Source organism: Schistocerca americana, chromosome 4 (genome assembly GCF_021461395.2).
Source record: "Schistocerca americana isolate TAMUIC-IGC-003095 chromosome 4, iqSchAmer2.1, whole genome shotgun sequence".
Lineage (NCBI taxonomy): Eukaryota > Metazoa > Arthropoda > Insecta > Orthoptera > Acrididae > Schistocerca > Schistocerca americana.
The window spans coordinates 338,083,360-338,110,765 of NC_060122.1; the positions used below are offsets into that span (position 1 = coordinate 338,083,360).

Sequence of the window (27,406 nt, forward strand, 5' to 3'; positions counted from 1 at the left end):
TGTGTGTGTGTGTGTGTGTGTGTGTGTGTGTACCAACTTCGAATCTCGTGTGTCCGGCGGCGGTGGGTGGGTGGGCGTGCAACAGCATCCCTCTCGTGGCCGGCTCGGCCGCGGTCGTCAGCACTCCTGCAGTCGACGGATGGTGCATGCGAAGATGCGGCCTTGGTATTTCACGCCAGGTAAGTATAGTGCTGGTGTTTTAAGCGAGCGTTTCCACCCGACAAAATTTTCAATTTGATGAGATTTTCTGCCAAAAATGCATGTGAGCTGTAGGAATGAATCCAGTTGAGAGTATTAATCAACTGTTCAAATGTGTATGAATTGCTATGAGACCAAACTGCTGTCATCGGTCCCTAGACTTACACACTACTTTAAGTTATGCTAAGAGCAACACACACCCATGCCCGAGGGAGGACTAACCTCCGGCGGGAGGGGCTACGCACTCCGTGAAATGGCGCCCTAAACCGGGCGGCCACTCCTCGCGGCAGTCTATTAATCAAAACTATTTCCACAAGGTCGGCGGTGAACCGAGTGGCCCACAGAGGTTAACTATCCCTTTTGAAGTATACTGTTTACTGCGTGCGTCTGAAGTTTTACTATTTTTTTAACTATGAATATATATGGGGCAACGTACTTTTTCAGTCGACTGTCTTTTTTGCGTATGTTTTGAATTGTTATAGACATCAGGAATCTTTGTCGGAAGAATCAAGTTTCCTTCTTAAAGAAACCAACTCCTATAGTGTTCGTTTCAAGTGGTTGAGAACAATTGTTTCGTGAGAAGGATGGTCCACGTACATACCACTTCGTATTTTGTGGAGAGTAATTATTTCTGAAGATTTTAAGGTGCTTCAACAGATACTATCATCTATTGTCAATGAATGTTGGGGAATTTGGATTGTTCAGTATTGTGGAATGTTTATATTAGTGTATTTGCTTGTAGAGCTATTGAAGAGACTTTTTGCATTTCCACGTTTCTTTTGGAGTACTGCATTACTTATGCTTTGCTACTTACGTTTCCCTACTCTGCTTTTTTTCAAGTCTGCTCTGTAAAGTAATTCGTTTTGCCGTCAAATACAGAACGTGCAGTCTGTTTCTAGAGTATTTTTCTCGTTGTTTAATGAACTGCTATCCTTATTTCAAATTTTATCTAATTTACGTAACTAATGTTCTACCATTCTGCATGTGAGTTAAGTCCATTATCAGTTTAGAAGCAATTGCTTCCATTCTTTTTTCTTCCGATGGTAGGAGTTAAAAACTATTTTTGCTCGTATGTTTAGTTCATACGTTTATTGACCACATTCTCTTCATTTCGTTAAGATATTTCTTTCGCTATGATCGGTGAAAATAGTGAACATTTTACCTGCTCATTTGTCGTAACCTACGCAATTTTCAACCTAGACTTAAATTGCAAAATTTGTTGACACTCCCGCTCTTTTTGCACGGAGAAAGTGTTAACTGGAGCAGTGCGAAAAAATTCCATAAATGGAGGTTAACATTCTTAGAGTTTGAGGTTGCTGAGATTACACACACACAAACTCACTGGGCCCCCACTAAAATCTTAAAGGTAAACAAAAAGAAACAGTAGTCACACTTGTTATGAAGGTGAAATTCTACTCTGCAGCCCTGTTCTTGCTACTGCGTTTCCAAATTAAAGCAGGTTCTGTATTAATAATCTGAAGTATGCCTTTGTAAATTATTGTGCTGCTTAATATCTAAAATTGAGTAGACTTGTAGAAACTGATTTAGTATGTGCTCTTTTGCTGTTTTCTCACTCCTTACCGATTGCTATCGGTGTCCGACTGTCATAACATTGTCCTACACCTTTTTTTACACGTACTTAGCGGCGTACTGCTGGGACGTCTCAGCTGTGAGTTTGAAAACAGGTTTTCTTCAAGGGCGCTTTAGTAACAACAGTGTACCTGTCACTGGTTGAACCAGCCAACGTCCCAACTTCTCCCTCGTCAGAACTATGTACCACTCCTCCCCCTCCGTCCCTCCCTCCCTCCCTCCCTCCCTCCCTCCCTCCCTCCCTCCCGCTCGCAGCTGCTCCACTGTCTGCACTATCCCTTTTCTCCTGCCTTACTGCATCTTCACTACTCTCTCACCCCCCCTTTTTTTTTTTTTTCGCGCCATGCAACGCCTTGACTCCCCCATCAGAGATTCAACAGCGGCAAGCCACGCCGCAATCTTGCAAACGCGACTGGGCAGCCATTATCTTTTCAGTGACGTCAAGTCGCAAGCGTAACTCTCCTTCCCTCAAGCCGTACTGAACCGCGATATTATTGCACTTTTCCATTATCACAAATACCCAATGATATTACGGCAGCACCGTGGTAACAACAGAAAATACATCTTACTGTCCATGCTTCTAGGTCAGTTGTGCATGTACTGTCAACCACTACCAAGCGCCGACTCGGGATAAGCTGACTGAATCGTCTGTCAAGATCAGTATTTCATTGCTCACGTGTGTGTCAGAAGCTTGTTTATGTGGTCTCGTGTCTCCGTATCACCCGACAGGCATCATAGCAATCGAATTGCAAGGTTGTGTGTCACCCAGCAGTGGTTGTGCGGAATCTGGCGGACTCAGTCGTGGGCGCCTGATGAACCACACTCCCAGCAGCTCCGTACCGCGAGCGTCCTCTGCAGCTGCCACATGGGATGGCCAGAGGCAGCCACTCAGACCACTCACGCTCTGAGCCACCCCACTATGAGACCTTTCCGTTCGTGCCTCATCGTTGTGGACATCGTGAAAGTTGCAATGTTTCTTGCCGTGTTACCTGTAATGGGACTTCAAACGTTTGGAGAAATACAAGTGAAGTAAATCTTCTGTCTGCTGTGTTAACTTGTTTGCTCACCATCCCATCCAGCTTTCCTTCGATGACAATTGACACACCACGTGTAAACATTCGCATGTTATATATTTTGTGCTTTCCTAGTGTATTTTCGCATTTTACATCAGTTTGATTGGAATTAACTTTTCATGTGTTTTCCTACGAAAGTCACAGAGGTACTATGGTTTTCCCTCATGATCGACAGGGTAGTTTTCCATGTGATGGACATCAACAATCTACTGCAGATCTTTTCCCTCAAGGCCTTTTGCTTCGTGTTACAACCGACGATTGTACTTCGTGGTCCTGGTATTTCACTAAGCATTCAGAGGCATACATTTTCTACATTTTGTTTGTATTAAGCCCTTACACCAGGTCATTCGCTCATTTATTAAAGTCATACCAGATCCTCATTTTACAACTGGACAATGTTGTGTCACCCACCCACCCACCCACCTTTAGTATTTCAGAACAGTTATCGTAGGTCAGCTGAAATTAATGAATTTTTATGGGATGGAACAATCAAAACAATTTTGTTTTTGTATGTGTGTTCCGTACTGTATTTACCTCGATTTATCTGTAATATGAATTTCGTAGTCTCAAGGAATATTCACTTATTCTCCCACCCATGGCTTTGTCTCCATTTCTGGGTCAAAACTTACCTACACGAAGAACAACATTTGTGCCAGATTTGTTATTTCTACACCTTTATAGATGTGGCTTATGTGTACTAGGCATCACACAAATTGATGTTATGAGATCTTAACTAGTATCTGGCTGTATTGGCCTTTCCCCAATGATGTATCCAAGTCGAGACAGTGACAGTTTATCAGATGCTCTGGCTAGTTTATGCTACCATTTTTCCAATTGAAGCACTATGCTGCTTTCATGTAGGTGTAATATTCACTGTATGCGTAGTCTTAAATATGCCATGTTTTGAGGGACTGTTGCTGTAAGAGAATTTGGGGGTGTAAGTCAGTAGGTGGGACTTTGGTATTATATTTGTATACCTTTTGCTATCTCCTGATTTGCAACCGTTAATATAACGGTTGCAATACATGGTGAGCATATTTTCTTTTCAAGAATCCCAGGGCAATGGGAACAATGTTAAAGTTAAATATTCCAATGACAGCTTTAATGAATTTTACTTTGTTGAATTTCCTTAAGCAGCTAAACTTATTATTTTGAATTGTATTTAACATAAGATGTATTCTGCACCCTGTTTTTAATGTCAGAACGATAACTACCCCTTCAAGAGGAACAATCTACTTGTATTTCAGGAGTTATTTTATTGTTAATGAATTCCACTGCTATTAGAGTACGAAATCAACCACGTGTTTTCATTTAGCAATTAGAATCTTTCCTGTTTTTCCGAGTAGGGATGTGCTCTGTAATATAAGAAAATATGTTGTCCTGTGTTTTGATGTGGGTTAATCTAGTTAAGTTATGGGTAATGTGCACTACTACACCATATCCTGGACTTGAGAACTGCGCAATGTAATGTAATTGTCTTAACAGTTTGTAGCCTGTGGTACTCCATGCAACTACTATTTTTACAAATAGATGGAGGACGTAGCAATTTTAGTTTTTATTGGTGTTTTTCATATGTAGCTAATCCAACTTTGAGTCTGGTTAAGTTCTGTAGGTGATTTACTGTGTATTCACATGTTTATTTGCACACAATTATTTTGCTATGTTGTATTTTAAGTTTCTAGAATTGGGATTAATATTTGCCATAGAAAGACAACTGATTTCTAGAGGCACCTGTAAACCATTTAAATATCAGTATGGATTCAGTACCTGCTCTTATTACATCGAGTTTAACACTGTAAAACTCTAGTATTAAACTGTTTTTCAATTATCAACGATCGTTTTATTATTTTACTGTATTCATTGTTACAATTCTGACTGACAACTTCAACTAATCATTTAATATTCTAATATTTACTGATTTGATAATTTGGAATACAATTGCAATTAAGTCCCTTTACATAACACTAAACGAAATATTTGAACATATCCCTGTCATAGCATTGAGGCCCTTACTAGGGCGAACATGCTTTTGGAGAGTAGACGACACGCTGCTCGTAATATTGTCCAGTCCCCACTCCTGTTTAAGGGGAACAGTGTACAAGGTGGCAGCCCTCAAGGATTATTTTAGGGCATTAGTTTCAAAAATTTTATTTTTTTTAGCTTCAGCTGCGCTTACATGAGCCAAGCCATCTGCCTTACAGAACGAAGAGTATTCTGTCCGATTAAACCGAATGACAAGAGATGCCGTAAGCCCTTTGTTGACGAATGGACGCCATCTGTTTAGCCAGTAGCGACCTAGGGTAGCAGAGAACTGGTCTGGACGCCATTACTATTGAGGATTATTGTCAGCATGAAGCTATTCTCCTGCAAATGACTTCAATGAAATGCAAATTTCATTTGAAAAGTGCGCAACAGCTCAGTGATTAGCTTCACTCTGCCGGTAAATTACTTTCTAGTTATTACTAATCTGTAACAGCAATTGTTAAAAATTAGTTTTTCAGTAGAATTATGACGGACCAGGATCCTACCACAGGTAGGAAGACTGCTCGTTAATACTATGGATACACAGGTATATTCTCCTCAATCAATGTATTCAGAAGATAATTTTTGCAGTAGTTAAAGTACATGCATTAATTGTCTCAAACGTCTCACCAAAATACAAATATTTCAACCAAGAACAATAAATATTAATAAAGTATTTACGAAGTATTTAAAAACTGACAAGGTTAAGAGGCAGTGTATAAATAAAATAGAATTACTTTAATCGTTGCAGTATCTGAAAGCTAATGTGTATTTCCGTGCAGTCTCTTCCGCTGAACAACAGGAATCCGTGAATTGCACGCCATCCTGTACAAAGTATCTTTTATTTGAGCTGAGCTGGCTTCGTAATTTTTCTTCTCGTGTGATCGACCGTTCACAGGAAGTCCATCACCTAGTGGAGATGATAACTTCGAATGCGGAAACAACTTTTCGCTCTTGATGGATTCCTCTTCTGTTTCTTTGCACCAGTCAACCATTACTAGGGCATCTCGAGTAGCTGGTAGGAAAACATGTAGAAATTGGAGGTATGAAGCTTCTCTGGGCGAGTGATTTCATAACTTCTGAAAAATTTAATATTGAACACACACGTTTCATGTTCACTTGAGTTTCAGACGTAGTGAAAGAGTTCGTGATCGGGAATTCATCTCATCTGGAAGCAAGTGTCAATGTGATCTTCGCTCACCGGTCATGCTATACTTGCCCGAAGACGTGACTGCAAAACTTGAATGTCAAGTATTGTATCACTGAAGTGTCAATTACAATGGAAGTTTGCATTAAAAGAATTAAGGTGTGAGCAGTTCGGATGTTGGCGGCCATACCAGATGAACGAAAGAGGGTAGGGGTGATCGGGAAGTCACGGTTTCATTACGTGGGCGATGAGCGCGTTGTATCTGTAGTGGTACATCCCATCATTGGGAGGGAACGAAATTAGCTTACCATTGGTGCGTACCTCGGCTATGCAGTCCTCCCAGTAGCTTAACTGCAATTCAGCTGGTAGCCTACTGTGGAAAAGGTTTGTAGCTCTCACTCCCTCTGAAAGAGAAGGCACGAACAGTATAGTCGACACAACGTAGATGAATATTTACTTTAATTGGTATCTGCTATTCATTACCTTCACATATTGTAACTTTGAACTGAAAACTTAGCTACAGTTTCAGAAAACAATAGAAGCAATTGTACAGTGTTCGTTAATGAATAAAAAATTCGGCCTAATTTCGTCCTAATATTGTGTGGACAGAGAAAGCGCGACAGACAGACAGACAGACAGACAGACAGACAGACGTCTAACAGACAGACAGACAGACGTCTAACAGGCAGACAGACAGACGTCTAACAGGCAGACAGACAGACGTCTAACAGGCAGACAGACAGACGTCTAACAGGCAGACAGACAGACGTCTAACAGGCAGACAGACAGACGTCTAACAGGCAGACAGACAGACAGACGTCTAACAGGCAGACAGACAGACAGACGTCTAACAGGCAGACAGACAGACAGACGTCTAACAGGCAGACAGACAGACAGACGTCTAACAGGCAGACAGACAGACAGACGTCTAACAGGCAGACAGACAGACAGACGTCTAACAGGCAGACAGACAGACAGACGTCTAACAGGCAGACAGACAGACAGACGTCTAACAGGCAGACAGACAGACAGACGTCTAACAGGCAGACAGACAGACAGACGTCTAACAGGCAGACAGACAGACAGACGTCTAACAGGCAGACAGACAGACAGACGTCTAACAGGCAGACAGACAGACAGACGTCTAACAGGCAGACAGACAGACAGACGTCTAACAGGCAGACAGACAGACAGACGTCTAACAGGCAGACAGACAGACAGACGTCTAACAGGCAGACAGACAGACAGACGTCTAACAGGCAGACAGACAGACAGACGTCTAACAGGCAGACAGACAGACAGACGTCTAACAGGCAGACAGACAGACAGACGTCTAACAGGCAGACAGACAGACAGACGTCTAACAGGCAGACAGACAGACAGACGTCTAACAGGCAGACAGACAGACAGACGTCTAACAGGCAGACAGACAGACAGACGTCTAACAGGCAGACAGACAGACAGACGTCTAACAGGCAGACAGACAGACAGACGTCTAACAGGCAGACAGACAGACAGACGTCTAACAGGCAGACAGACAGACAGACGTCTAACAGGCAGACAGACAGACAGACGTCTAACAGGCAGACAGACAGACGTCTAACAGGCAGACAGACAGACGTCTAACAGGCAGACAGACAGACGTCTAACAGGCAGACAGACAGACGTCTAACAGGCAGACAGACAGACGTCTAACAGGCAGACAGACAGACGTCTAACAGGCAGACAGACAGACGTCTAACAGGCAGACAGACAGACGTCTAACAGGCAGACAGACAGACGTCTAACAGGCAGACAGACAGACGTCTAACAGGCAGACAGACAGACGTCTAACAGGCAGACAGACAGACGTCTAACAGGCAGACAGACAGACGTCTAACAGGCAGACAGACAGACGTCTAACAGGCAGACAGACAGACGTCTAACAGGCAGACAGACAGACGTCTAACAGGCAGACAGACAGACGTCTAACAGGCAGACAGACAGACGTCTAACAGGCAGACAGACAGACGTCTAACAGGCAGACAGACAGACGTCTAACAGGCAGACAGACAGACGTCTAACAGGCAGACAGACAGACGTCTAACAGGCAGACAGACAGACGTCTAACAGGCAGACAGACAGACGTCTAACAGGCAGACAGACAGACGTCTAACAGGCAGACAGACAGACGTCTAACAGGCAGACAGACAGACGTCTAACAGGCAGACAGACAGACGTCTAACAGGCAGACAGACAGACGTCTAACAGGCAGACAGACAGACGTCTAACAGGCAGACAGACAGACGTCTAACAGGCAGACAGACAGACGTCTAACAGGCAGACAGACAGACGTCTAACAGGCAGACAGACAGACGTCTAACAGGCAGACAGACAGACGTCTAACAGGCAGACAGACAGACGTCTAACAGGCAGACAGACAGACGTCTAACAGGCAGACAGACAGACGTCTAACAGGCAGACAGACAGACGTCTAACAGGCAGACAGACAGACGTCTAACAGGCAGACAGACAGACGTCTAACAGGCAGACAGACAGACGTCTAACAGGCAGACAGACAGACGTCTAACAGGCAGACAGACAGACGTCTAACAGGCAGACAGACAGACGTCTAACAGGCAGACAGACAGACGTCTAACAGGCAGACAGACAGACGTCTAACAGGCAGACAGACAGACGTCTAACAGACAGACAGACAGACGTCTAACAGACAGACAGACAGACGTCTAACAGACAGACAGACAGACGTCTAACAGACAGACAGACAGACGTCTAACAGACAGACAGACGTCTAACAGACAGACAGACGTCTAACAGACAGACAGACGTCTAACAGACAGACAGACGTCTAACAGACAGACAGACGTCTAACAGACAGACAGACGTCTAACAAACAGACAGACAGACAGAAAAAATATTTTTCCGAGACAGAAATAAAAGGAGAAAGAGTAATTGAATTCTGTAACAGATTTCCACTACTAACAGGGAATAAAATTCAAAAATGTTAGTATGATGTGTAGTTGGAGAAGCCCAGATGATATGGAATGCCATCTCCTGCATTACATAACAGTGAGAGATTACGAAAAGAGGTACTGGATTGTACGACATACCTCCCAGGACAGACACATACAGCACAATTTAGCTGCTGAACTTTGATTATTCCTGACTATTGCTTCCGAGTGTAACGAATTGGTACATTGAAATACTGAGAAATCGTGAGGAGTAAATTTTAGTCTGTAGGTCTGTGTTAATGAATACCACTATACTCAAGAAAAGTAAGAGATCCATTATAAGAACGAACACAGAAACTGGACAGGTAAATGTATTTTAAAGGACAGTAACTATGAATGAACTGTGAGAGACATGACTTAAGTTGACGTCGCCAAGTGTAAACATTTCTAATAAAGAAAATAAAACAATATAAAACAACACGAGCAGTGAAGCTGATGCAAAATTGCAGCAAATGAATGTGGAAATATCTGAAGAGAAAGTGTCATCGGGGTAATAGATTAAGAGTACAGAAAAATCAAAGTAAATTGGACGAGAAAGCGTCAGAGTGTTAACGAACTCCTTTGTCAAACGCAGAGGAGAGAGAGAGAGAGAAGCAGGCGGAAAGACTACATTGCGAGAGAGAAGCAGACGGAATAAGTGCAACTGAGACTTCTACGAGAGACATGAACTGTGGTGACAAGATAGGGGACGAAATAAGTTCTGGCAGACACATGAGACGTAATTTTACAGTGAGAGTTTGAAGGAGCTTTGGAACACTTCAGATAAAATAATGCAGTAGGCGTAGATACCATTCCTTCAGAATTTCTAAAATCATTGCGAAAAGGAGCAAGTAAACGGTTATTCAGGTTGTTCAGGTTGTTATGTTCTCAGACTGAAGACATCCCGACTTCAAGAAATAACATCGATACAATTTCGAAGATAGCAAGAGCAATTAAGTGCCAGAACTACCTCGTAATCCGATAACGTCTCGTCCATCCTACTTGATGACTAGAGTAACATACAGAAGAAAGTAAAAGAAAATCTAGGAGTTGCTATATGACAGTAACTTGCGAGATGGTGAAGACACCAGGAGGCGGTAGCGACTTCGTTTTTGATAAGGTAAGCATGAACTTAAATTTCGAAATACATTCATTCATAGGATTTGTCAGCATACAAGTCTTCACCAGCGTAGAATAGTAGAAGACAGTCAAAATTCTGAGAAAAAAAATTTGGTATAAGCTGTACGGAAATACTGGTATATGAGAAAGCACGTTTAATATTCTACAATATTTTTTATTTCGCAATCCGGTTTTCGTCTGTTACGCCATCAGTCGCTAAGTAATGTAGTGCGGTGAAACTTTATTCAATCAAAGATTTTGAACCAGTGCATCTACGATTATTCCCCCCCCCCCCCCCCCCCCCCCTCTCACTCTTCAGATATGAAAAATGTTAATGTTAAGGGGTTAGCAATAAAACCAGAGGGATTATTTCAGTTTAAATGCGATGCAACACTACTTAAATAAGATACGTAACAATGAACTACATACGAATTACCATTCATAGAAGAAAATGAATTCAGCAATTAACTTCGGAATATGCCACCAAGAATGTGGCTGAACAAAATGTGTTCTACTGGTCCTAAATTAACGAACAGGTTAACATATAATAGCGATATTAAGAAGGCGAGAAGCAGCTGTGATTATACGTAGTGTAGTTTTTTAACACGTAGAAGTAAATATCTTCTGAGAACTGAAGTCCAGATTGTTCACCAATTAGGCTCCTTTCAGAGTATGCTGATGCAATAGCTTCATACCTAAATCATATACCACAGTTCTCTCGACGAAAGATCCATACCCAAAGACGGTTAAGTTGCACAGGTCACACCAATATTCAAGGAAGGTAGGAGTATTCCACTAAATTACAGACCCGCATCATTAACGTCGATATGCAGCGTTATTTAGAACATATATTTTCTTCGAAAATTACCTGTAATCTCTAAGAAAACTATCTATTGATAGTATCAACATGGATTTAGTAAACATCGTTCTTGTTAAACACAACTAGCTCTTTACTCCCATGAAGTGTTGAGTGCTATTGACAAGGCATTTCAGATTGAATCTGGATTTCCAGAAGGCTTTTGACACTGTACCACTCAAGCAGGTTGTAGTGAAATTGCGTGCTTATGGAATATCGTCTCAGTTATGTGACTAGATTCGTGACTTCCTGTCAGAGGTCACAGTTCATAGTAGTTGACAAAGAGTAAAACAAGTGATTTCTGGCGTTCCCCAAGGTAGTGTTATAGGCCCTTTGCTGTTCGTATCTATATAAACGATTTGGAGACAATTTGAGCAGCCGTCTTAGGTTGTTTGCAAATGACGCTGTCTTTTATTGACTAATAAAAGTAATCAGAAGATCCAAAAAAATTGCAAATATATTTAGAAGAGATATCTGTATGGTGCGAAAATTGGAAATTGACCCTAAATAACGGAAAGTGTGAGGTCTTTTTTTTTTGTTAGGGTTTAAGGGCGCTCAACTGCTGAGGTCATTAGCGCCCAGTCACTGTTGTTAGAGCACATGGAATCTAGTAAAACTCAAGGGGATGGGGGGGACACCAGAAGGACCTGACAAAGATGCAGATAAAATAAGTAAAAAGGTTAGATGTCTTTGGACAAACCAGTTAAAGTTATAAAACGCAAAATACGAGCAGCCGCTCGAGCGTCATCAGCTAAAACATCTGGTAAAGTAGTTGGCAGGGACAGGACAACACGAAATTGACTAAAACGGGGACACGACAATAAAACATGGCGCACTGTTAATGCCTGACCACAAGGGCACTGCAGGGCTGGGTCACTGGAGAGCAGGTAGCGGTGGCTAAACCGGCAATGCCCAATCTGCAACCTGGTCAGAAGGACCTCCTCTCGCCGAGAGGGTCGGGAGGATGTTGTCCAAGCAGTTGGGAGCGGTTTTACTGCCCGGAGCTTGTTTCCTTGGAGGGATGACCAAGCATCCCACCACAACGACACAAGCCTCTTACATACATCCCCACGAACGTCAGATGACGGGACACAATGGGAGGCTGGCCGAGGCAGGAGGACTGCAACCTTGGCTGCAGCATCCGCAGCCTCATTCCCAGGCACTCCTACACGTCCGGGAACCCACAGAAAGCTGACAGGAGAACCATTATCAGCGAAAGAATGGAGGGACTGCTGTATCCGTTGAATCAAGGGATGGACCGGATGGGGAGCTCCAAGGCTCTGAAGAGCACTGAGTGAGTCAGAGCAAAGTACACACGATGAATGGCGGTGGCGGCGGGCATACTAAACAGCCTGATGGAGAGCAAAAAGCTCGGCCGTAAAGCTGGAACACTGGTCGAGGAGCCGGTATTTAAAGGTGGCGGCCCCAACGACAAAGGCACAGCCGACACCATCGTCAGTTTTGGAGCCATCGGTGTAAATAAAGGTGTGACCGGCAAGTCGAGCACGAAGTTCGACAAACCGTGAGCAATACACTGCAGCCGTAGTACCCTCCTTTGGGAGGGAGCTGAGGTCGACATAAATATGAACTGGAGCCTGGAGCCAAGGTGGTGTCGGGCTCTCACCCTCTCTGAAGGTGGTAGGGAGGGCAAAATCCAATTGTCGAAGCAGGCGACGGAAGCGGACTCCTGGGGGCAGCAGGGCAGACACATACAAACCGTACTGACGGTCGAGAGAATCGGCGAAGAAGGACTGGTAAGAGGGGTGGTCGGGCATAGACAACAGCCGGCAGGCATACCGACACAGCAGTACGTCGCGCCGGTAGGTCAATGGTAATTCGGCAGCTTCAGCATAAAGACTCTCGACAGGACTAGTGTAGAAGGCTCCGGTCGCAAGACGTATCCCCCGATGGTGGATGGAGTTGAGCCGGCGTAAGAGGGATGGCCGAGCGGACGAAGCTCCCATAATCCAGCTTCGATCGGACAATGGACCGATACAAGCGAAGCAGGACAGTGCGATCCGCTCCCCAAGATGAACCGCTAAGAATTCTGAGGACATTAAGGGAACGTGTACAATGGGCTGCCAAATAAGAGACATGCGGAGACGAACACAGTTTCCTGTCCAACGTGAGCCCTAGAAACTTAGTTGTTTCCACGAATGGGAGAACAACGGGACCGAGATGTAAGGATGGCGGAAGGAACGCTTTATATCGCCAAACGTTGATACAAACCTCCTTCTCTTCAGAGAACCGGAAGCCATTTGCCACGCTCCATGAGTAGAGGCTGTCTAGACAACGCTGAAGGCAGCGCTCCAGGAGGCATGTTCTCTGGGCACTGCAGTAGATTGCGAAGTCATCGACAAAGAGAGAGCCTGAGACATTAGGTGGAATACAATCCATAATTGGATTGATTGCGATGGCAAAAAGGGCTACGCTCAAGACGGAGCCCTGAGGCACTCCGTTCTCCTGGAGGAATACGTCGGACAATATGGAAGCCGCACATACCCTAAACTTTCGATCCGCTAAAAAGGAATCAATAAAAAGGGGCAGGCGACCGCGTAGGCCCCACCTGTGCATAGTGCGGAGGATACCTCCTCTCCAACAGGTATCATAAGCCTTCTCAAAGTCGGCGAACACGGCTACCGTTTGGCGCCTTCTCAAAAAGTTGTTCATGATGAATGTCGACAAGGTCACAAGGTGGTCAACAGCGGAGCGGCGGCGACGAAAGCCGCATTGGACAATAGTAAGTAGTCGTCGAGATTCAAGAATCCAGACTAACCGAGCATTAACCATGCGCTCCATCACCTTACAGACACAGCTTGTAAGAGAAATGGGGCGGTAACTAGAAGGAAGGTGTCTATCCTTCCCGGGTTTGGGTATAGGAACAACGACGGCGTCACGCCAATGCATGGGGACCTGACCTTCGGTCCAGACAGGATTGTAGGTACGAAGAAGGAAGTTTTTGCCCGCCGGAGAAAAGTGTGCCAGCATCTGAACGTGAATGGCATCTGGCCCCGGAGCAGAGGACCGGGACAGTGCAAGCGCAAGTTCGAGTTCCCGCATAGTAAAGGGGGCATTATACGTTTCCAGATTCAGCGAGTGGAAGGAAGGTCGCAGAGCCTCTTCAACCTCTTTCCTGGGAATGAAGGCAGGGTGGTAATGGGCGGAGCTTGAAACCTCCGCGAAAAAGCGGCCAAAGGCGTTGGAGACAGCCACAGGATCAACAAGGACCTCATTACCTGAGGTCAGGCCAGGTACCGAGGAGTGGGCCTTAACGCCCGACAGCCGGCGCAGGCCACCCCAAACGACGGAAGAGGGAGTAAAACTGTTAAAGGAGGCCCAACAAGCTTTTTTGCTGTCTTTGATGACTCTACGGCATTGCGCTCGGAGTCGTTTGTATTCAATACAATGGCGGCGAAAGGTGCGTAAAGCACGTCGTCTGGCACGGATAGCGTCCCTACAAGCCTCGTTCCACCAGGGGACGGAAACGCGATGTGAAGAAGAGGTAGTACGAGGAATGGAACGTTCGGCAGCATTGATGATAACAGCCGTGAGGTATTCGACCTGACTGTCACAACTGAGAAAATCGTGGTCCGAAAAAGTCGCCAGGGAGGCGTAAGTCCCCAGTCAGCTTTCGGTATGTTCCAGCGCGAAGGACGTGGGGATGGGGTGTTGTGCAGGAGACGAACGACACAAGGGAAGTGGTCGCTCGAATAGGTGTCAGAAAGGACATACCACTCGAACCGACGGGCAAGAGTGGTAGAACAGATCGAGAGTTCCAAGTGGGAGTAGGTATGAGTAGAGTCCGAGAGGAAAGTCAGGGCGCCGGTATTGAGGCAGACAAGATTGAGATGGTTGAACACATCCGACAAGAGTGAGCCTCTTTGACAGGATGCAGGAGAGCCCCAAAGGGGATGATGGGCATTGAAGTCGCCAAACAACAAAAACGGCGGGAGAAGCTGAACGATCAGGTGCATCATGTCAGCCCGACTAACAGCAGATGACGGAGTGTAGATGGTACAAACTGAAAAAGTAAAAGCAGAAAGAGGAATGCGGACAGCTATTGCTTGGAGTTGGGTGGTCAGTTGGATGGGACGGTAATAGAAATCGTCCCAAACGAGCAACATGACCCCACCATGAGCTGGGGTACCGTCCACAGGGGTGAGGTCATACCGCTCCGAGGTATAGTGGGTAAAGGCAATACGGTCAGTCGGGCGCAACTTGGTTTCCTGGAGACCAAGGACGAGCGGACAGTGCAGGCGGAGGAGCAGTTGTAATTCCTCCCGATTAGATCGAATACCTCTTATGTTCCAATGAAACAACACCATCGCTAGTCAAAAAGTTGGCAGAAAGAGATGGGGAAAGAGCTGGTCACCTCGACGGCCGCGGAGGGCCAGGTTGCGAGGGAACAACGCTACAACCGACGGGAGGCGGATCTGGTTCCATTGACTCGTCGCCAGCTGCGGCCACTGACCCTGGTTGTGTAGGAGGGGCAGCATCATTTGCCGACGAGAGGGCAGCTGAGCTGCCTGGCAGCAGAGCTGCCTGGCAGCAGAGCGTCCCGGCGAAACTGAGGACGGCCGGGAGCAGCGACTCACGGATGGAGCGTCAGACGAAACGCGCCGGGGTGGAGAGGGGGATAGAGACTTCTTCTTTGAGGCATTCTTGGAAGGCCGAGGAGGCACAGGTATGGTGGGCTGGACCCGAAGAAGGTCCTCACGCATGGGTTCTGTTTTGGAACGCCGGACCTCGGAAGCTGGGGTCCGGATAGTTTCCCCGATGGACGCCTGAGAAGAGGATCGCTTCTCAGGTGGCGGGGGGGGGGGGAGAGGAGGAGGAGGAAGGGTGGCCCCTGGGGCAGAGAGGGTGGGGGCCAAGGTGGAGGAGGATTTGGAAGGGAGGGATTTGAGAGGCGGAGGCAGAGCCCCCTGATGGGTGGAGGAGGCGGAGGGGGGACAGGATAGGGGTGAGAATACCGCGGAAGGAGTGGACACAACTGAGGCAAACGAAGTGGTCAACGGCACAGGATGGAGGCGGTCATACTTCTTCCTGGCCTCAGAATAAGAGAGCCGATCCAAAGTTTTGAGTTCTTTTATCTTCTTCTCCTTCTGATATGCGGGGCAGTCTGAGGATCTAGGCAAGTGGAGGCCAGGGCAATTAATGCACCGAGGTGGTGGGGTGCATGTATGTTCCTCACGAAGAGGACGTCCGCAATCGCCACAAAGGGGCTCAGCCTCACACCGTGACGACATGTGCCCAAAGCGCAAACACCGAAAACAGCGCATAGGAGGCGGGACGTAAGGTCGCACGTCGCACTGGTAGCACATCACCTTTACCTTCTCTGGGAGAACGTCCCCCTCGAAGGCGAGGATAAAGGCCCCGGTGTCGATGCGACGGTCTTTGGAGCCGCGCTGGACTCGCCGGACGAAATGCACGCCTCGGCGCTCCAGGTTGGCCATGAGCTCCTCATCATACTGTAGCAGGAGGTCACGATGAAAAATAACCCCCTGCGTCCTATTTAGTGCCAGATGCAGGACAATGGACACTGGGATGTCCCCTACGCGGTCGCACGCCTGGAGCGCTGCCGACTGTGTGGCGGAGGTGGTCTTGATAAGAACGGACCCTGAACGCATCTTGCTGAGAGCCTCAATTTCCCCGAAGATGTCCTCAATGTGCTGAACAAAGAACATGGGCTTTGAGGTGGCTAACGTCCCCCTATCGGTTCGAGAACAGACCAAATAGCGGGGGAAGTACTTCGCCCCAAGCCGGCGGGCCTGTCCCTCCTCCCAGGGAGTGGCCAAGGGGAAAGAGCAGGAGAACCAGAACTAGAAACGGTACCTTTTCTTTTGAAAGACTCGGCCGCAGAGCGACCTGATACGTGTTGACGTTTCATCTGCAAAACGTCCGCCCCGATACCACCCACTCCGACCAGGGGCTCTCCCCACGGGCGCCACCCAGCCTCAGCAAGGGCCACCTGGTAGGATGACCGTTGCCGGGAGTGCTGATGCCCCAAGGAGACCATCTACTCCTTGGCCGACGTGGGGAGGGTGCAGCTCAGGTATCGGCAGTACGATCCCTGTGTTGTCAGGGGGCTACAACCTAGAGGGTACATGATGACCCCACCAGAACGGGCTGGCTACCGTGCTGGATTTCAGGTGGCATGGAAAGTCCATCATGATCGCTGGTGCAGATGGAGACGCACTATGGGCGTAACTAGGACAACCCATCAGGCGTTTAGGCCCAATTTGAGGAATAGTGGGTATGGTTACAACGCTGGTACAATGCTGAGTGCCAAGGTCTTAGCGCACTTAGGACCAGTGGTACACCACGTAAGGTGTCCTTCCCCTAAAGGCTCGTACTTCTGTAAAATTTTGAAAAATGGAGGTCAAACCCCAAGGGGGACCATCAAATGTAAGGCCGTAACGGTTGAAACTCCTTTCAGTCGCCTCTTACGACAGGCAGGAATACCTCGGGCCTATTCTTACCCCGGACCCGCAGGGGGGAGTGTGAGGTCATCCACGCGAGTGCTAGAAAGAATCCGTTAAACTTATGTTACACGATAAATCAGTCAAACCTAAAAGCCGTAAATTCAACTGAATACCTAGGAATTACAATTACGACCAACTTGAATAGGAAGGAACTCTCAGAAAATATTGTGGGCTAAGGCTAACCAAAGACTGCGTTTTATTGGCAGGATAATTAGAAAATTTAACGTCTACCAAAGATACTGCCTTCACTACGCTTGTCCGTTCTCTTTTAGAATACGAGGGGCGTTTGAGAAGTCCGTGCAAAAATAGAAACTAACTACTTGTTTGGGGTGAACTTTATTTTTCGACAGTTTCCTTTCAGACTTTTACACTTCGTCCAACGCTGTTCTAATTTGTTGATCCCTTCCGAATAATAGGAATTGTCCAAGTCTGCAAAATAGCTATTAGTTGCTGCAATCACTTCGTTTGAATAAAATCTTTGTCCCACAAGCCATTTCTTCAAATTGGGGAAAAATGGTAGTCCGAGGGAGCAAAGTCTGGAGAATAGGGGAGGGGGGGGGGGGATGTGAAACGAGCTGGAATCATATTTCCGTTAATTTTACGACCACAACTGCTGTGGTGTGTTTGCTGGTGCATTGTCGTGAGGAAGGACTTTTTTGCGGTCCAGTCGCCGGTGTTTTTCTTATAGCTCGATTTTCAAACGGTCTAATAATGATGAATAATACGCACCTGTAACAGTTTTACCCTTTTCCAGATAATCGATGAGGATTATTCCTTGCGAATCCAAAACGACAGTCGCCATAACGTTTACGCTCTAAGTAATGGTCTTCGCCTTTGTTGATGCAGATTCTCTCTTGGTAACCCATTATTTATATTGTTATTTGGTCTCAAATCTATAGTAAAGGATCCATGTTTCTTTCACACCCATGTTTCATTATTAACCCTATTCTGTTGAACACTGACTACGCAATTTGCAGGTGGAATTTTAGGATGAACAATGAGACACCACTAAACAGTTCGTACGCGCCCAAGTCGAAACTATAGAACTCGAAGATAGAGGAGTTAAAAACGACTATATGTCTATCCCAATTTACGTAGGAGAAGACAACTAAAAACAAGGAAGTTGAGGAAGGGCGACAGAAGACGCCTTACAGGAACGGTGGTCCAAAACTAAAAATTAAGTGACATTCGCCATATTGCTTTGACGGATAAAAAGTAAAACGCGGTAGACAGCCCGAGCGTCATCTGCTAAAATGGTCGATAAATCAGACGGCAAACAAGTGGAAACGCAAATCGTTAAAAAATTATCTTGTCAGGAAGTATTTTATTGTGGTTTTAGGGCGCACAACTACAGTGGTCATTAGCGCCCAGACTAAGTTATGAATGCACTGCGAGGCACAAGGTTAAAGCAGCAACTAAAAAGGACAACACTATGAAAGGCACATTAACAGGCAAAGGATTAAAAGAAAACAACGTAATAAAATGTCCTTAGACAGGTGTGTCAAGTGGATAAAACGAAGAACCCGAGCAGCTGCTCCTGAGTCATCTGCTAAAATGTCATCCAGAGTACATGGCAGGCCAAGATCAATGTGCAGTGTATTAAAATTCGGACAGGTCGTTAAAATGTGGTGTACCGTCAGCAATTGCCCACACGGGCAGAACGGCGCCGGCGCAGCCGTCAGCAGATGGCGATGGCTGAACCGGCAGTGTCCAACCCGTGACCAGGCCAAAACGACCTCCTCCCGCCAAGAAGGGCGTGCAGAGTTCGTCCAAGCCGTGGGGAGAGGTTTCAAGGCCCGAAGTTTGTTTTCGGTAAGTGTAGACAAATCGGCATGCCACAGCGCTAAAATGCGCTGACAAATGACCCTGCTAAAATCAGATGAAGGCACACAACCAGAAGCCGTCCGAGACCGGAGGACCGCAGCCTTGGCCGCGGCCTCTGCAGCTTCGTTCCCAGGGATACAGACATGGCCAGGAACCCACATGAAGGTAACCAGAAAACCGTCGTCCGCCAGCTGCTGAAGAGAGCGTTGGATCCGGTGTACGAAAGGGTGAACCGGATACGGATCACTGAGGCTCTGGATGGTGCTCAGGGAATCAGAGCAGATGACATAAGCAGAATTTCGGTGGCGGCGGAGGTAAAGAACAGCCTGATAGAGGGCAAATAGCTCAGCTGTGAAGACCGAACAATGGCCATGGAGCCAGTATTTGAAACTGTGTGCCCGACAAAAAAAGGACACCCGACACCGTCATTGGTCTTAGAGCCATCTGTATAAATGGATATCGTGTTAATGAACTTCAAACGAAGTTTGACAAACCGCGAACGGTATACCGAAGCTGGGGTAACCTCCTTTGGGAGCGAGCTGAGGTCAAGGTGAAAGCGAACCTGAGCCTGGAGCCAAGGTGGCGTTTGGCTCTCGCCCACTCTAGAGGTTGCAGGAAGTGAAAAATCAAGGTGCTGAAGGAGGCGACGAAAGCGAACTCCAGGGGATAGCAGGGTAGATACATACAATCGTATTGACGGTCGAGAGTCGTCAAAAAAGGAACGATAAGACGGGTGGTCGGGCATCGATAACAGCCGACAGGCATACCGACAAAGCAGTATATCGCGCCGGCAGGTTAGTGGCAATTCACCGGCTTCAGAATGAAGACTCTCGACGGGGCTAGTATAGAACGCTCCGATCCCAAGACGTAACCCCCGATGTTGTACAGAGCTGAGGCAGCGTAAGATGGACGGCCGTGCAGAGGAGTATACAAAGCTCCCATAATCCAGCTTTGAGCGGACGATCGACCGATATAGGCGAAGTAGGACGGTTCGATCCGCTCCCCACGACGTACCGCTGAGAACAAGGACATTTAGGGAACAGATAAAACGGGCAGCCAAATATGACATGTTGAGACCAGCTAAGTTTCCTGTCAAATGTAAGAGCTAAAATTTTTGTTGTCTCCACGAATGGGAGAGCAACGGGACCGAGATGTAAGGACAGTGGGAGAAACTATTTGTAGCGCCAGAAGTTAATACAGACCGTCTTCTCGGCAGAAAAACGGAAGCCATTGGCGACACTCCCGGAGTAAAGACGATCAAGCCAACGCTGGAGACAGCGCTCCAGGAAACATGTACGCTGCGCGCTGCAGTAGATGGTAAAATTGTCCACGAAAAGGGAGCCTGATACATCAGCTGGGAGGCAATCCATTATTGGATTGATCGCTGTGGCGAGGAGAGCGACGCTTAAAACTGAGCCCTGTGGCACCCCATTCTCCTGGCGAGAGGCGTTGGACAGGACGGAACCCACACGTACCCTGAACTGTCGATCCATCAAAAAGGCACGAATAAAAAGAGGGAGGCGACCGCGAAGGCCCATGTATGCATGGTGCGGAGAATGCCCGCCCTCCAACAGGTGTCGTAAGCCTTCTCCAAATCGAAGAACACAGCCACTGTCTGGCGCTTCCGCAAGAAGTTACTCATAATGAAGGTCGACAAGGTAACCAGATGTTTAACAGCAGAGCGGCGCCTACGAAATCAACATTGTACACTGGTAAGTAGGCGTTGAGATTCGAGCAGCCAAACAAAACGAGAGTTAACCATTCGTTCCATCACCTTACAGACACGTCTGGTAAGGGAAATGGTTCGATAACTGGATGGCTAGTGCTTGTCCCTCCCCGGCTTAGGAATCGGGAAAACAATAGATTCGCGCCAGCATGTGGGAACATGACCCTCAATCCATATGCGATTATAAGTACGAAGAAGAAAACCTTTACCAGCAGGAGAAAGGTTCTTTAACATCTGAATATGAATATAATCAGGCCCCAGAGTGGAGGACCGTGACCAGGCAAGTGCACTTTCCAGTTCCTACATGGTGAATGAGGCATTATAACTTTCATGATTCGAGGAGCGTAAGTTAAGTGGTCTTGCTTCCTCTGCCTGTTTTCGGGGGAGGAAGACAGGGTGGTAATGAGTGGGGCTCGAAACCTCTGCGAAAAATCGGCTGAAGGCATTGGCGACATCCTCAGGGGCCACAAGGACATCATTCGCGACCGTCAAGCCAGAAACTGGTTAGTGGACCTTAGTGACATATAGGTGGCGCAGGCTACCCCAGACAACAGAAGGAGTAAAACTGTTTAAGGAGCTTGGGAAAGCAGACCAGCTGGCTTTCTTGCTTTCTTTAATAATACGACGACACTGCGCACGTAATCGTTTATAACTGATACAATTCGCCACTGTAGGGTGGCGTTTAAAGGTGCGCGAAGCTCGTCGACGAGCACCTAAAGCCTCTCAACATGCTGCGGTCCACCAGGGGACCGGTACGCGACGTGGAGAAGTAGTAATATGAGGGATGGAATATTCAGCAGCAGTGAGAATGACTTCCGTGCGGTGTGCGACCTTACTATCGCAGCTTGCGAAGTTTTGATAATGAAATTTCGCCCTGGAAGAGAAGAGCCCCCTGTCTGCTTTGGAGGGTTCCAACTAGTTGAGCATGGAGATGGGGTATGATGCAGGAGATGGGTAACACAATGGAAGTGCTCACTAATACGTATCAGAAAGAGCGTACCACTCAAACCAGCGTGCAAGTTGGGTAGTACATATAGAGAGAGGTCTAAATGGGGAAAGGTGTGTCCGAAATAAAGATAGGGGCGCCAGTATTGAGGCAGACAAGACTGAGGTGGTTGAAAAGGTCTGCTAACATGGAGCCCCTCAGGAAGGATGCTGGAGAGCCCCAAAGCGGATGGTGGGCATTGAAGTCTCCGGTCAACAAAAATGGGGCAGGTAGCTGAGCAATAATTTGCATCATGTCTGCCCTAGTGACGGCAGACGATGGAGTGCAAACGGTAGAAATGGAAAATGTAAAAAGTGGGGAGAGTAATTCGGGTGGCAACTGCCTGCAGATCGGTTTGCAATGTGATGGGATCATAGTATGTATCATCCCAGACCAGTAACAGAACCCCTCCATGAGCTGGAATACCTGCCACAGGGGGTAGGTCAAAACGCACAGGGACAGTGTGCCAAATCAATTCGATCGCATGGGCGTAGCTTCGTCTCCAGGTGAGCTACTACGGGTTGGAGCGAATGCCGCGAATATTCCAATGAAGAAGTGCCATCGGGAGAAGAAACAGGAGAAGGAGAAGCAAGAAGGAGAAGCAAGAAGGGGTCACCTCGAAGGCCGCTGAGGGCCTGGCTTCGAGCGAGCACTGCTGCCGCTATCAATAGGCGGAGAGTATCGTCCATTTTTTCAATAGGTTAGTCGGCCACCATGTTAAGATGCCCAGGAGGGGGAGCTTCCTCCACCGGTGAACGGCCAGATGTTCGGCTACCAGCGGTGCGGCCAGGCGAAACGGATGACGGCCTGGGGCGGCAACCGCTGGGTGGTGCAGGAGAAGAAACGCGCCGTGGCGGAGAATGAGAACTTTGCTTCCTAGGAGCCTTCTTGGAAGGTCGTTTAGTCCATGTACTGGTCGATGGCTGGGAGTTCAGGATAGGTAGGAAGTCTTCACGGGATGTTTCCTTCTTGAAGGGCCCGTGCATCTGACTTCTCGGTCTTAGTCTTGGCAGAAGCTGATGAAGGTGCTTGTGTCTTAGAGGTGACGGGAGAAAGAGGAGACGATGACCGGGCGATCTTAGCACTGGCCGAACGGACGACTGTAGCGCTAAAGGTCAGATCGCATGTCTGCGTCGACACCTCCCTGATAGGCCGAGGACAGGCGAGGGCTTCCTACTGACAAATAGCTTGCGAGCAGCTGACGGGACACTTTCTCTTTGACGCGAATTTCCTGTATACAGCGTTCATCCTTGTAGATAGGACAGTCACGGGAGGACGCTGCAGGGTCACCCTGACAGTTCACGCAACGAGGAGACGGAGGTGGACAGTCACCCTCATGGGCGTCCCTGCCACAAGTGACGCATTCAGCCGCATTAGAACAAGACTGGCGGGTGTGATTAAAAAGCCGACACTGGTAGCAGCGTGTAGGTGTCGGGACATAGGGACGAACAGAAGTAACCTGATAGCCCACTTTGATGCGCAATGGCAGCTGAACACTCAACGGTCAAGAAAAGTGTCCAGGTCGGTACAAGGACATTGTCGACCTTTTTCATGACCCTATGGACAGCCGTCACGCCCTGCTCAGCGAGGAAAGACTGAACCTCCTCCTCAGTCAATCCATCGAGTGATCGAGTAGATACCACATCACGCGACGAATTGGAAGTGCGGTGAACCTCCACTCAGACAGGGAACGTGTACAGGTGTGGCCCAATAGAGTTTTTGTGCCTGGAAGCCGCTCTCAGTTTCTAACAACAAGGTACCGTTACACATCCTGGTACGAGACGTGACAGGTACAGCTATCGCATCTACACGCTTCTGAATAATGAAAGGGTTGACAGATGAAAAATCCTTTCTGTTCTCAGATCTAGCAACTACGAGCAACTTTGAGGCAGGCGGCAGTACTTTTGTCACTGGTGGCTGGTCAAGTTTCCGTTTTTGGGCAGTAGTCGAGAGAGAAGAGAAATCCATTGCAGATTAATCCCCCATGATTGCTAGCGTCTCCGATGGCGCGCTCCTTCCTTGTGGGAACCCTCTCAGAGGGCGCTCCCACCTTAGGTGTGTGTTTACACCTCAGGTCACACCTCCCAAGAAACGGACGGAGTGACCAATCAGCATGGTCGGAAGGTGTCAGCTCAGGTAATCACCCCTCCCTGGGCCTGGCCTTTCCCAGGGGGTACGTGCTTGCTTTACTTGTCTACCCAGGGCAGGGAATTACGCGTTACCCCGTTATCGGCTACGCGTGCGAACGCGTGGTTCGGCCTTCAGGCACGAACAGGGAGGAAAGAAGAATAGGGTTACCCCGGACCCGAAGGGGAAGGGGGGGGGCGTCATGAAGTGGCGGACAGTTATAACTTGGGAGCAATGTGTGCGAAGTGATAGGGTAGCGCCACATAGCAAATGAAGATAGCTAAAAAGGCAGTGCCCAATACGAAACCTAGTGAAAGTGACTTCCTCCTGGCGGGAGGGCCGAGAGGAGGTCGTCCACGCTTCTGGGAGAGAGATTATTCAAATGAAGGGAGGACCAAAGGCGATGCCAAACGGACACCACCTCCTAACAGATGGCCAAGACAGATCAGTGTAGGCAATATACAGGGTGTTTCAAAAATGACCGGTATATTTGAAACGGCAATAAAAACTAAACGAGCAGCGACAGAAATACACCGTTTGTTGCAATATGCTTGGGACAACAGTACATTTTCAGGCAGACAAAGTTTCGAAATTACAGTAGTTACAATTTTCAACAACAGATGGCGCTGCGGTCTGGGAAACTCTATAGTACGATATTTTCCACATATCCACCATGCGTAGCAATAATATGGCGTAGTCTCTGAATGAAATTACCCGAAACCTTTGACAACGTGTCTGGCGGAATGGCTTCACATGCAGATGAGATGTACTGCTTCAGCTGTTCAATTGTTTCTGGATTCTGGCGGTACACCTGGTCTTTCAAGTGTCCCCACAGAAAGAAGTCACAGGGGTTCATGTCTGGCGAATAGGGAGGCCAATCCACGCCGCCTCCTGTATGTTTCGGAAAGCCCAAAGCAATCACACGATCATCGAAATATTCATTCAGGAAATTAAAGACGTCGGCCGTGCGATGTGGCCGGGCACCATCTTGCATAAGCCACGAGGTGTTCGCAGTGTCATCTAAGGCAGTTTGTACCGCCACAAATTCACGAAGAATGTCCAGATAGCGTGATGCACTAATCGTTTCGGATCTGAAAAATGGGCCAATGATTCCTTTGGAAGAAATGGCGGCCCAGACCAGTACTTTTTGAGGATGCAGGGACAATGGTACTGCAACATGGGGCTTTCCGGTTCCCCATATGCGCCAGTTCTGTTTATTGACGAAGCCGTCCAGGTAAAAATAAGCTTCGTCAGTAAACCAAATGCTGCCCACATGCATATCGCCGTCATCAATCCTGTGCACTATATCGTTAGCGAATGTCTCTCGTGCAGCAATGGTAGCGGCGCTGAGGGGTTGCCGCGTTTGAATTTTGTATGGATAGAGGTGTAGACTCTGGCGCATGAGACGATACGTGGACGTTTGCGTCATTTGGACCGCAGCTGCAACACGGCGAACGGAAACCCGAGGCCGCTGTTGGATCACCTGCTGCACTAGCTACGCGTTGCCCTCTGTGGTTGCCGTACGCGGTCGCCCTACCTTTCCAGCACGTTCATCCGTCACGTTCCCAGTCCGCTGAAATTTTTCAAACAGATCCTTTATTGTATCGCTTTTCGGTCCTTTGGTTACATTAAACCTCCGTTGAAAACTTCGTCTTGTTGCAACGACACTGTGTTCTAGGCGGCGGAATTCCAACACCAGAAAAATCCTCTGTTCTAAGGAATAAACCATGTTGTCTACAGCACACTTGCACGTTGTGAACAGCACACGCTTACAGCAGAAAGACGACGTACAGAATGGCGCACCCAAAGACTCCGTTGTCTTCTATATGTTTCACATCACTTGCAGCGCCATCTGTTGTTGAAAATTGTAACTACTGTAATTTCGAAAGTTTGTCCGCCTGGAAATGTACTGTTGTCCCAAGCATATTGCAACAAACGGTGTATTTCTATCGCTGCTCGTTTAGTTTTTATTGCCGTTTCAAATATACCGGTCATTTTTGAAACACCCTGTATAAAGTAGGGGGCTGACGTATGAGGACTGCAGCCTTGGCAGCGAAGGTCGTGAAACTTATATCGACAGAGCGAGGCTGGATTAGTGTCCTTTGGAAGCGAATGAAGGCCAAGGCTAACACAGGCAGCGTCACGAAGCCAAGGGGGGTGAAGGGTTCACACCCACTGGGAAAGTTGCAGATACTGTGAAGGTAAGCCGCAGGACGAAGTGCCAAAAGCAGACTCCAGGGGTAACAGAAGAGGGGCGCACCCTGTACTTGCGATCAAAGTATCATCGGAGAAGGATGCATGGCAGACGAACGGCATGCACACCTGCTGAAGAGAAGGTCACAGCAGTAAGACAGTGGTAGTTCAGCAGCTTCAACATGCAGACTCTGAACTGGGCTGGTGTAAAAGGCACCTGCAGCCAAATGGCTGCCATGATGTGGATAGTGTTGAGAGAGTGTAAGAGGGATGGACACGTAGATGTATAAACAAAGCACCAATTGAAACTTCCTGGCAGATTAAAACTGTGTGCCCGACCGAGACTCGAACTCGGGACCTTTGCCTTTCGCGGGCAAGTGCTCTACCAACTGAGCTACCGAAGCACGACTCACGCCCGGTACTCACAGCGTTACTTCTGCCAGTATCTCGTCTCCTACCTTCCAAACTTTACAGAAGCTCTCCTGCGAACCTTGCAGAACTAGCACTCCTGAAAGAATTGTCTACTTTCGAACAGACAAGGGACCGGTACAAACAGAGGAGGGTCCTTCGATCAGCACCCCAGAAAGTACCATTGAGGACATGTAGGATACTGATGGACCGCATACAGTGGGCTGCCCGGTAAGACACATACGAAGACGAAGAGTGTTCCATATTCAACATGAGCCCCACGAATTATTTTCAACCAACGGAAGGGCAAGAGGCCCAACACGTAAGCATGGTGGGAGAAACCATTTACGTCGCCAGAAATTCATACAGACTTTTGTCAGTGAAAAAAAAGCCATTGTCCATGCTCCAGGAGTAAAGATGATCAAGACATCGCTTAAGACACCGCTAGACAGGTCCGTGAAGAAGTGCAACAGAGGGCAAAGGGAGCCAGAGACGCCCAGAGGGTGACAGGCCATCACAGGGTTAAAGGCGATAGCAAAGAGGATGACGCCGAGGACGGAACCCTGAGGCACACAAGATTCCGATAAAGGTGTCTGAGAAGACAGGACCCAAACGTACCTTGAAAACTATATTTTACAAGTACCTGAAGGAAACTGGGCAGCT

General features: G+C 47.5%; 1 protein-coding gene across 1 annotated transcript in view; it reads right to left on the reverse strand.

The window, feature by feature from the left end:
• Positions 1-6,255: 6,255 nt before the first annotated feature.
• Positions 6,256-27,406, reverse strand: part of LOC124613456 (juvenile hormone acid O-methyltransferase-like) — a 126,277-nt gene continuing 105,126 nt past the window's right edge. The window contains exon 4 of the mRNA XM_047142160.1: positions 6,256-6,434. Within this exon, the coding sequence (XP_046998116.1) occupies positions 6,256-6,434 (179 nt within the window). The remainder of the gene's footprint in view (positions 6,435-27,406) is intronic.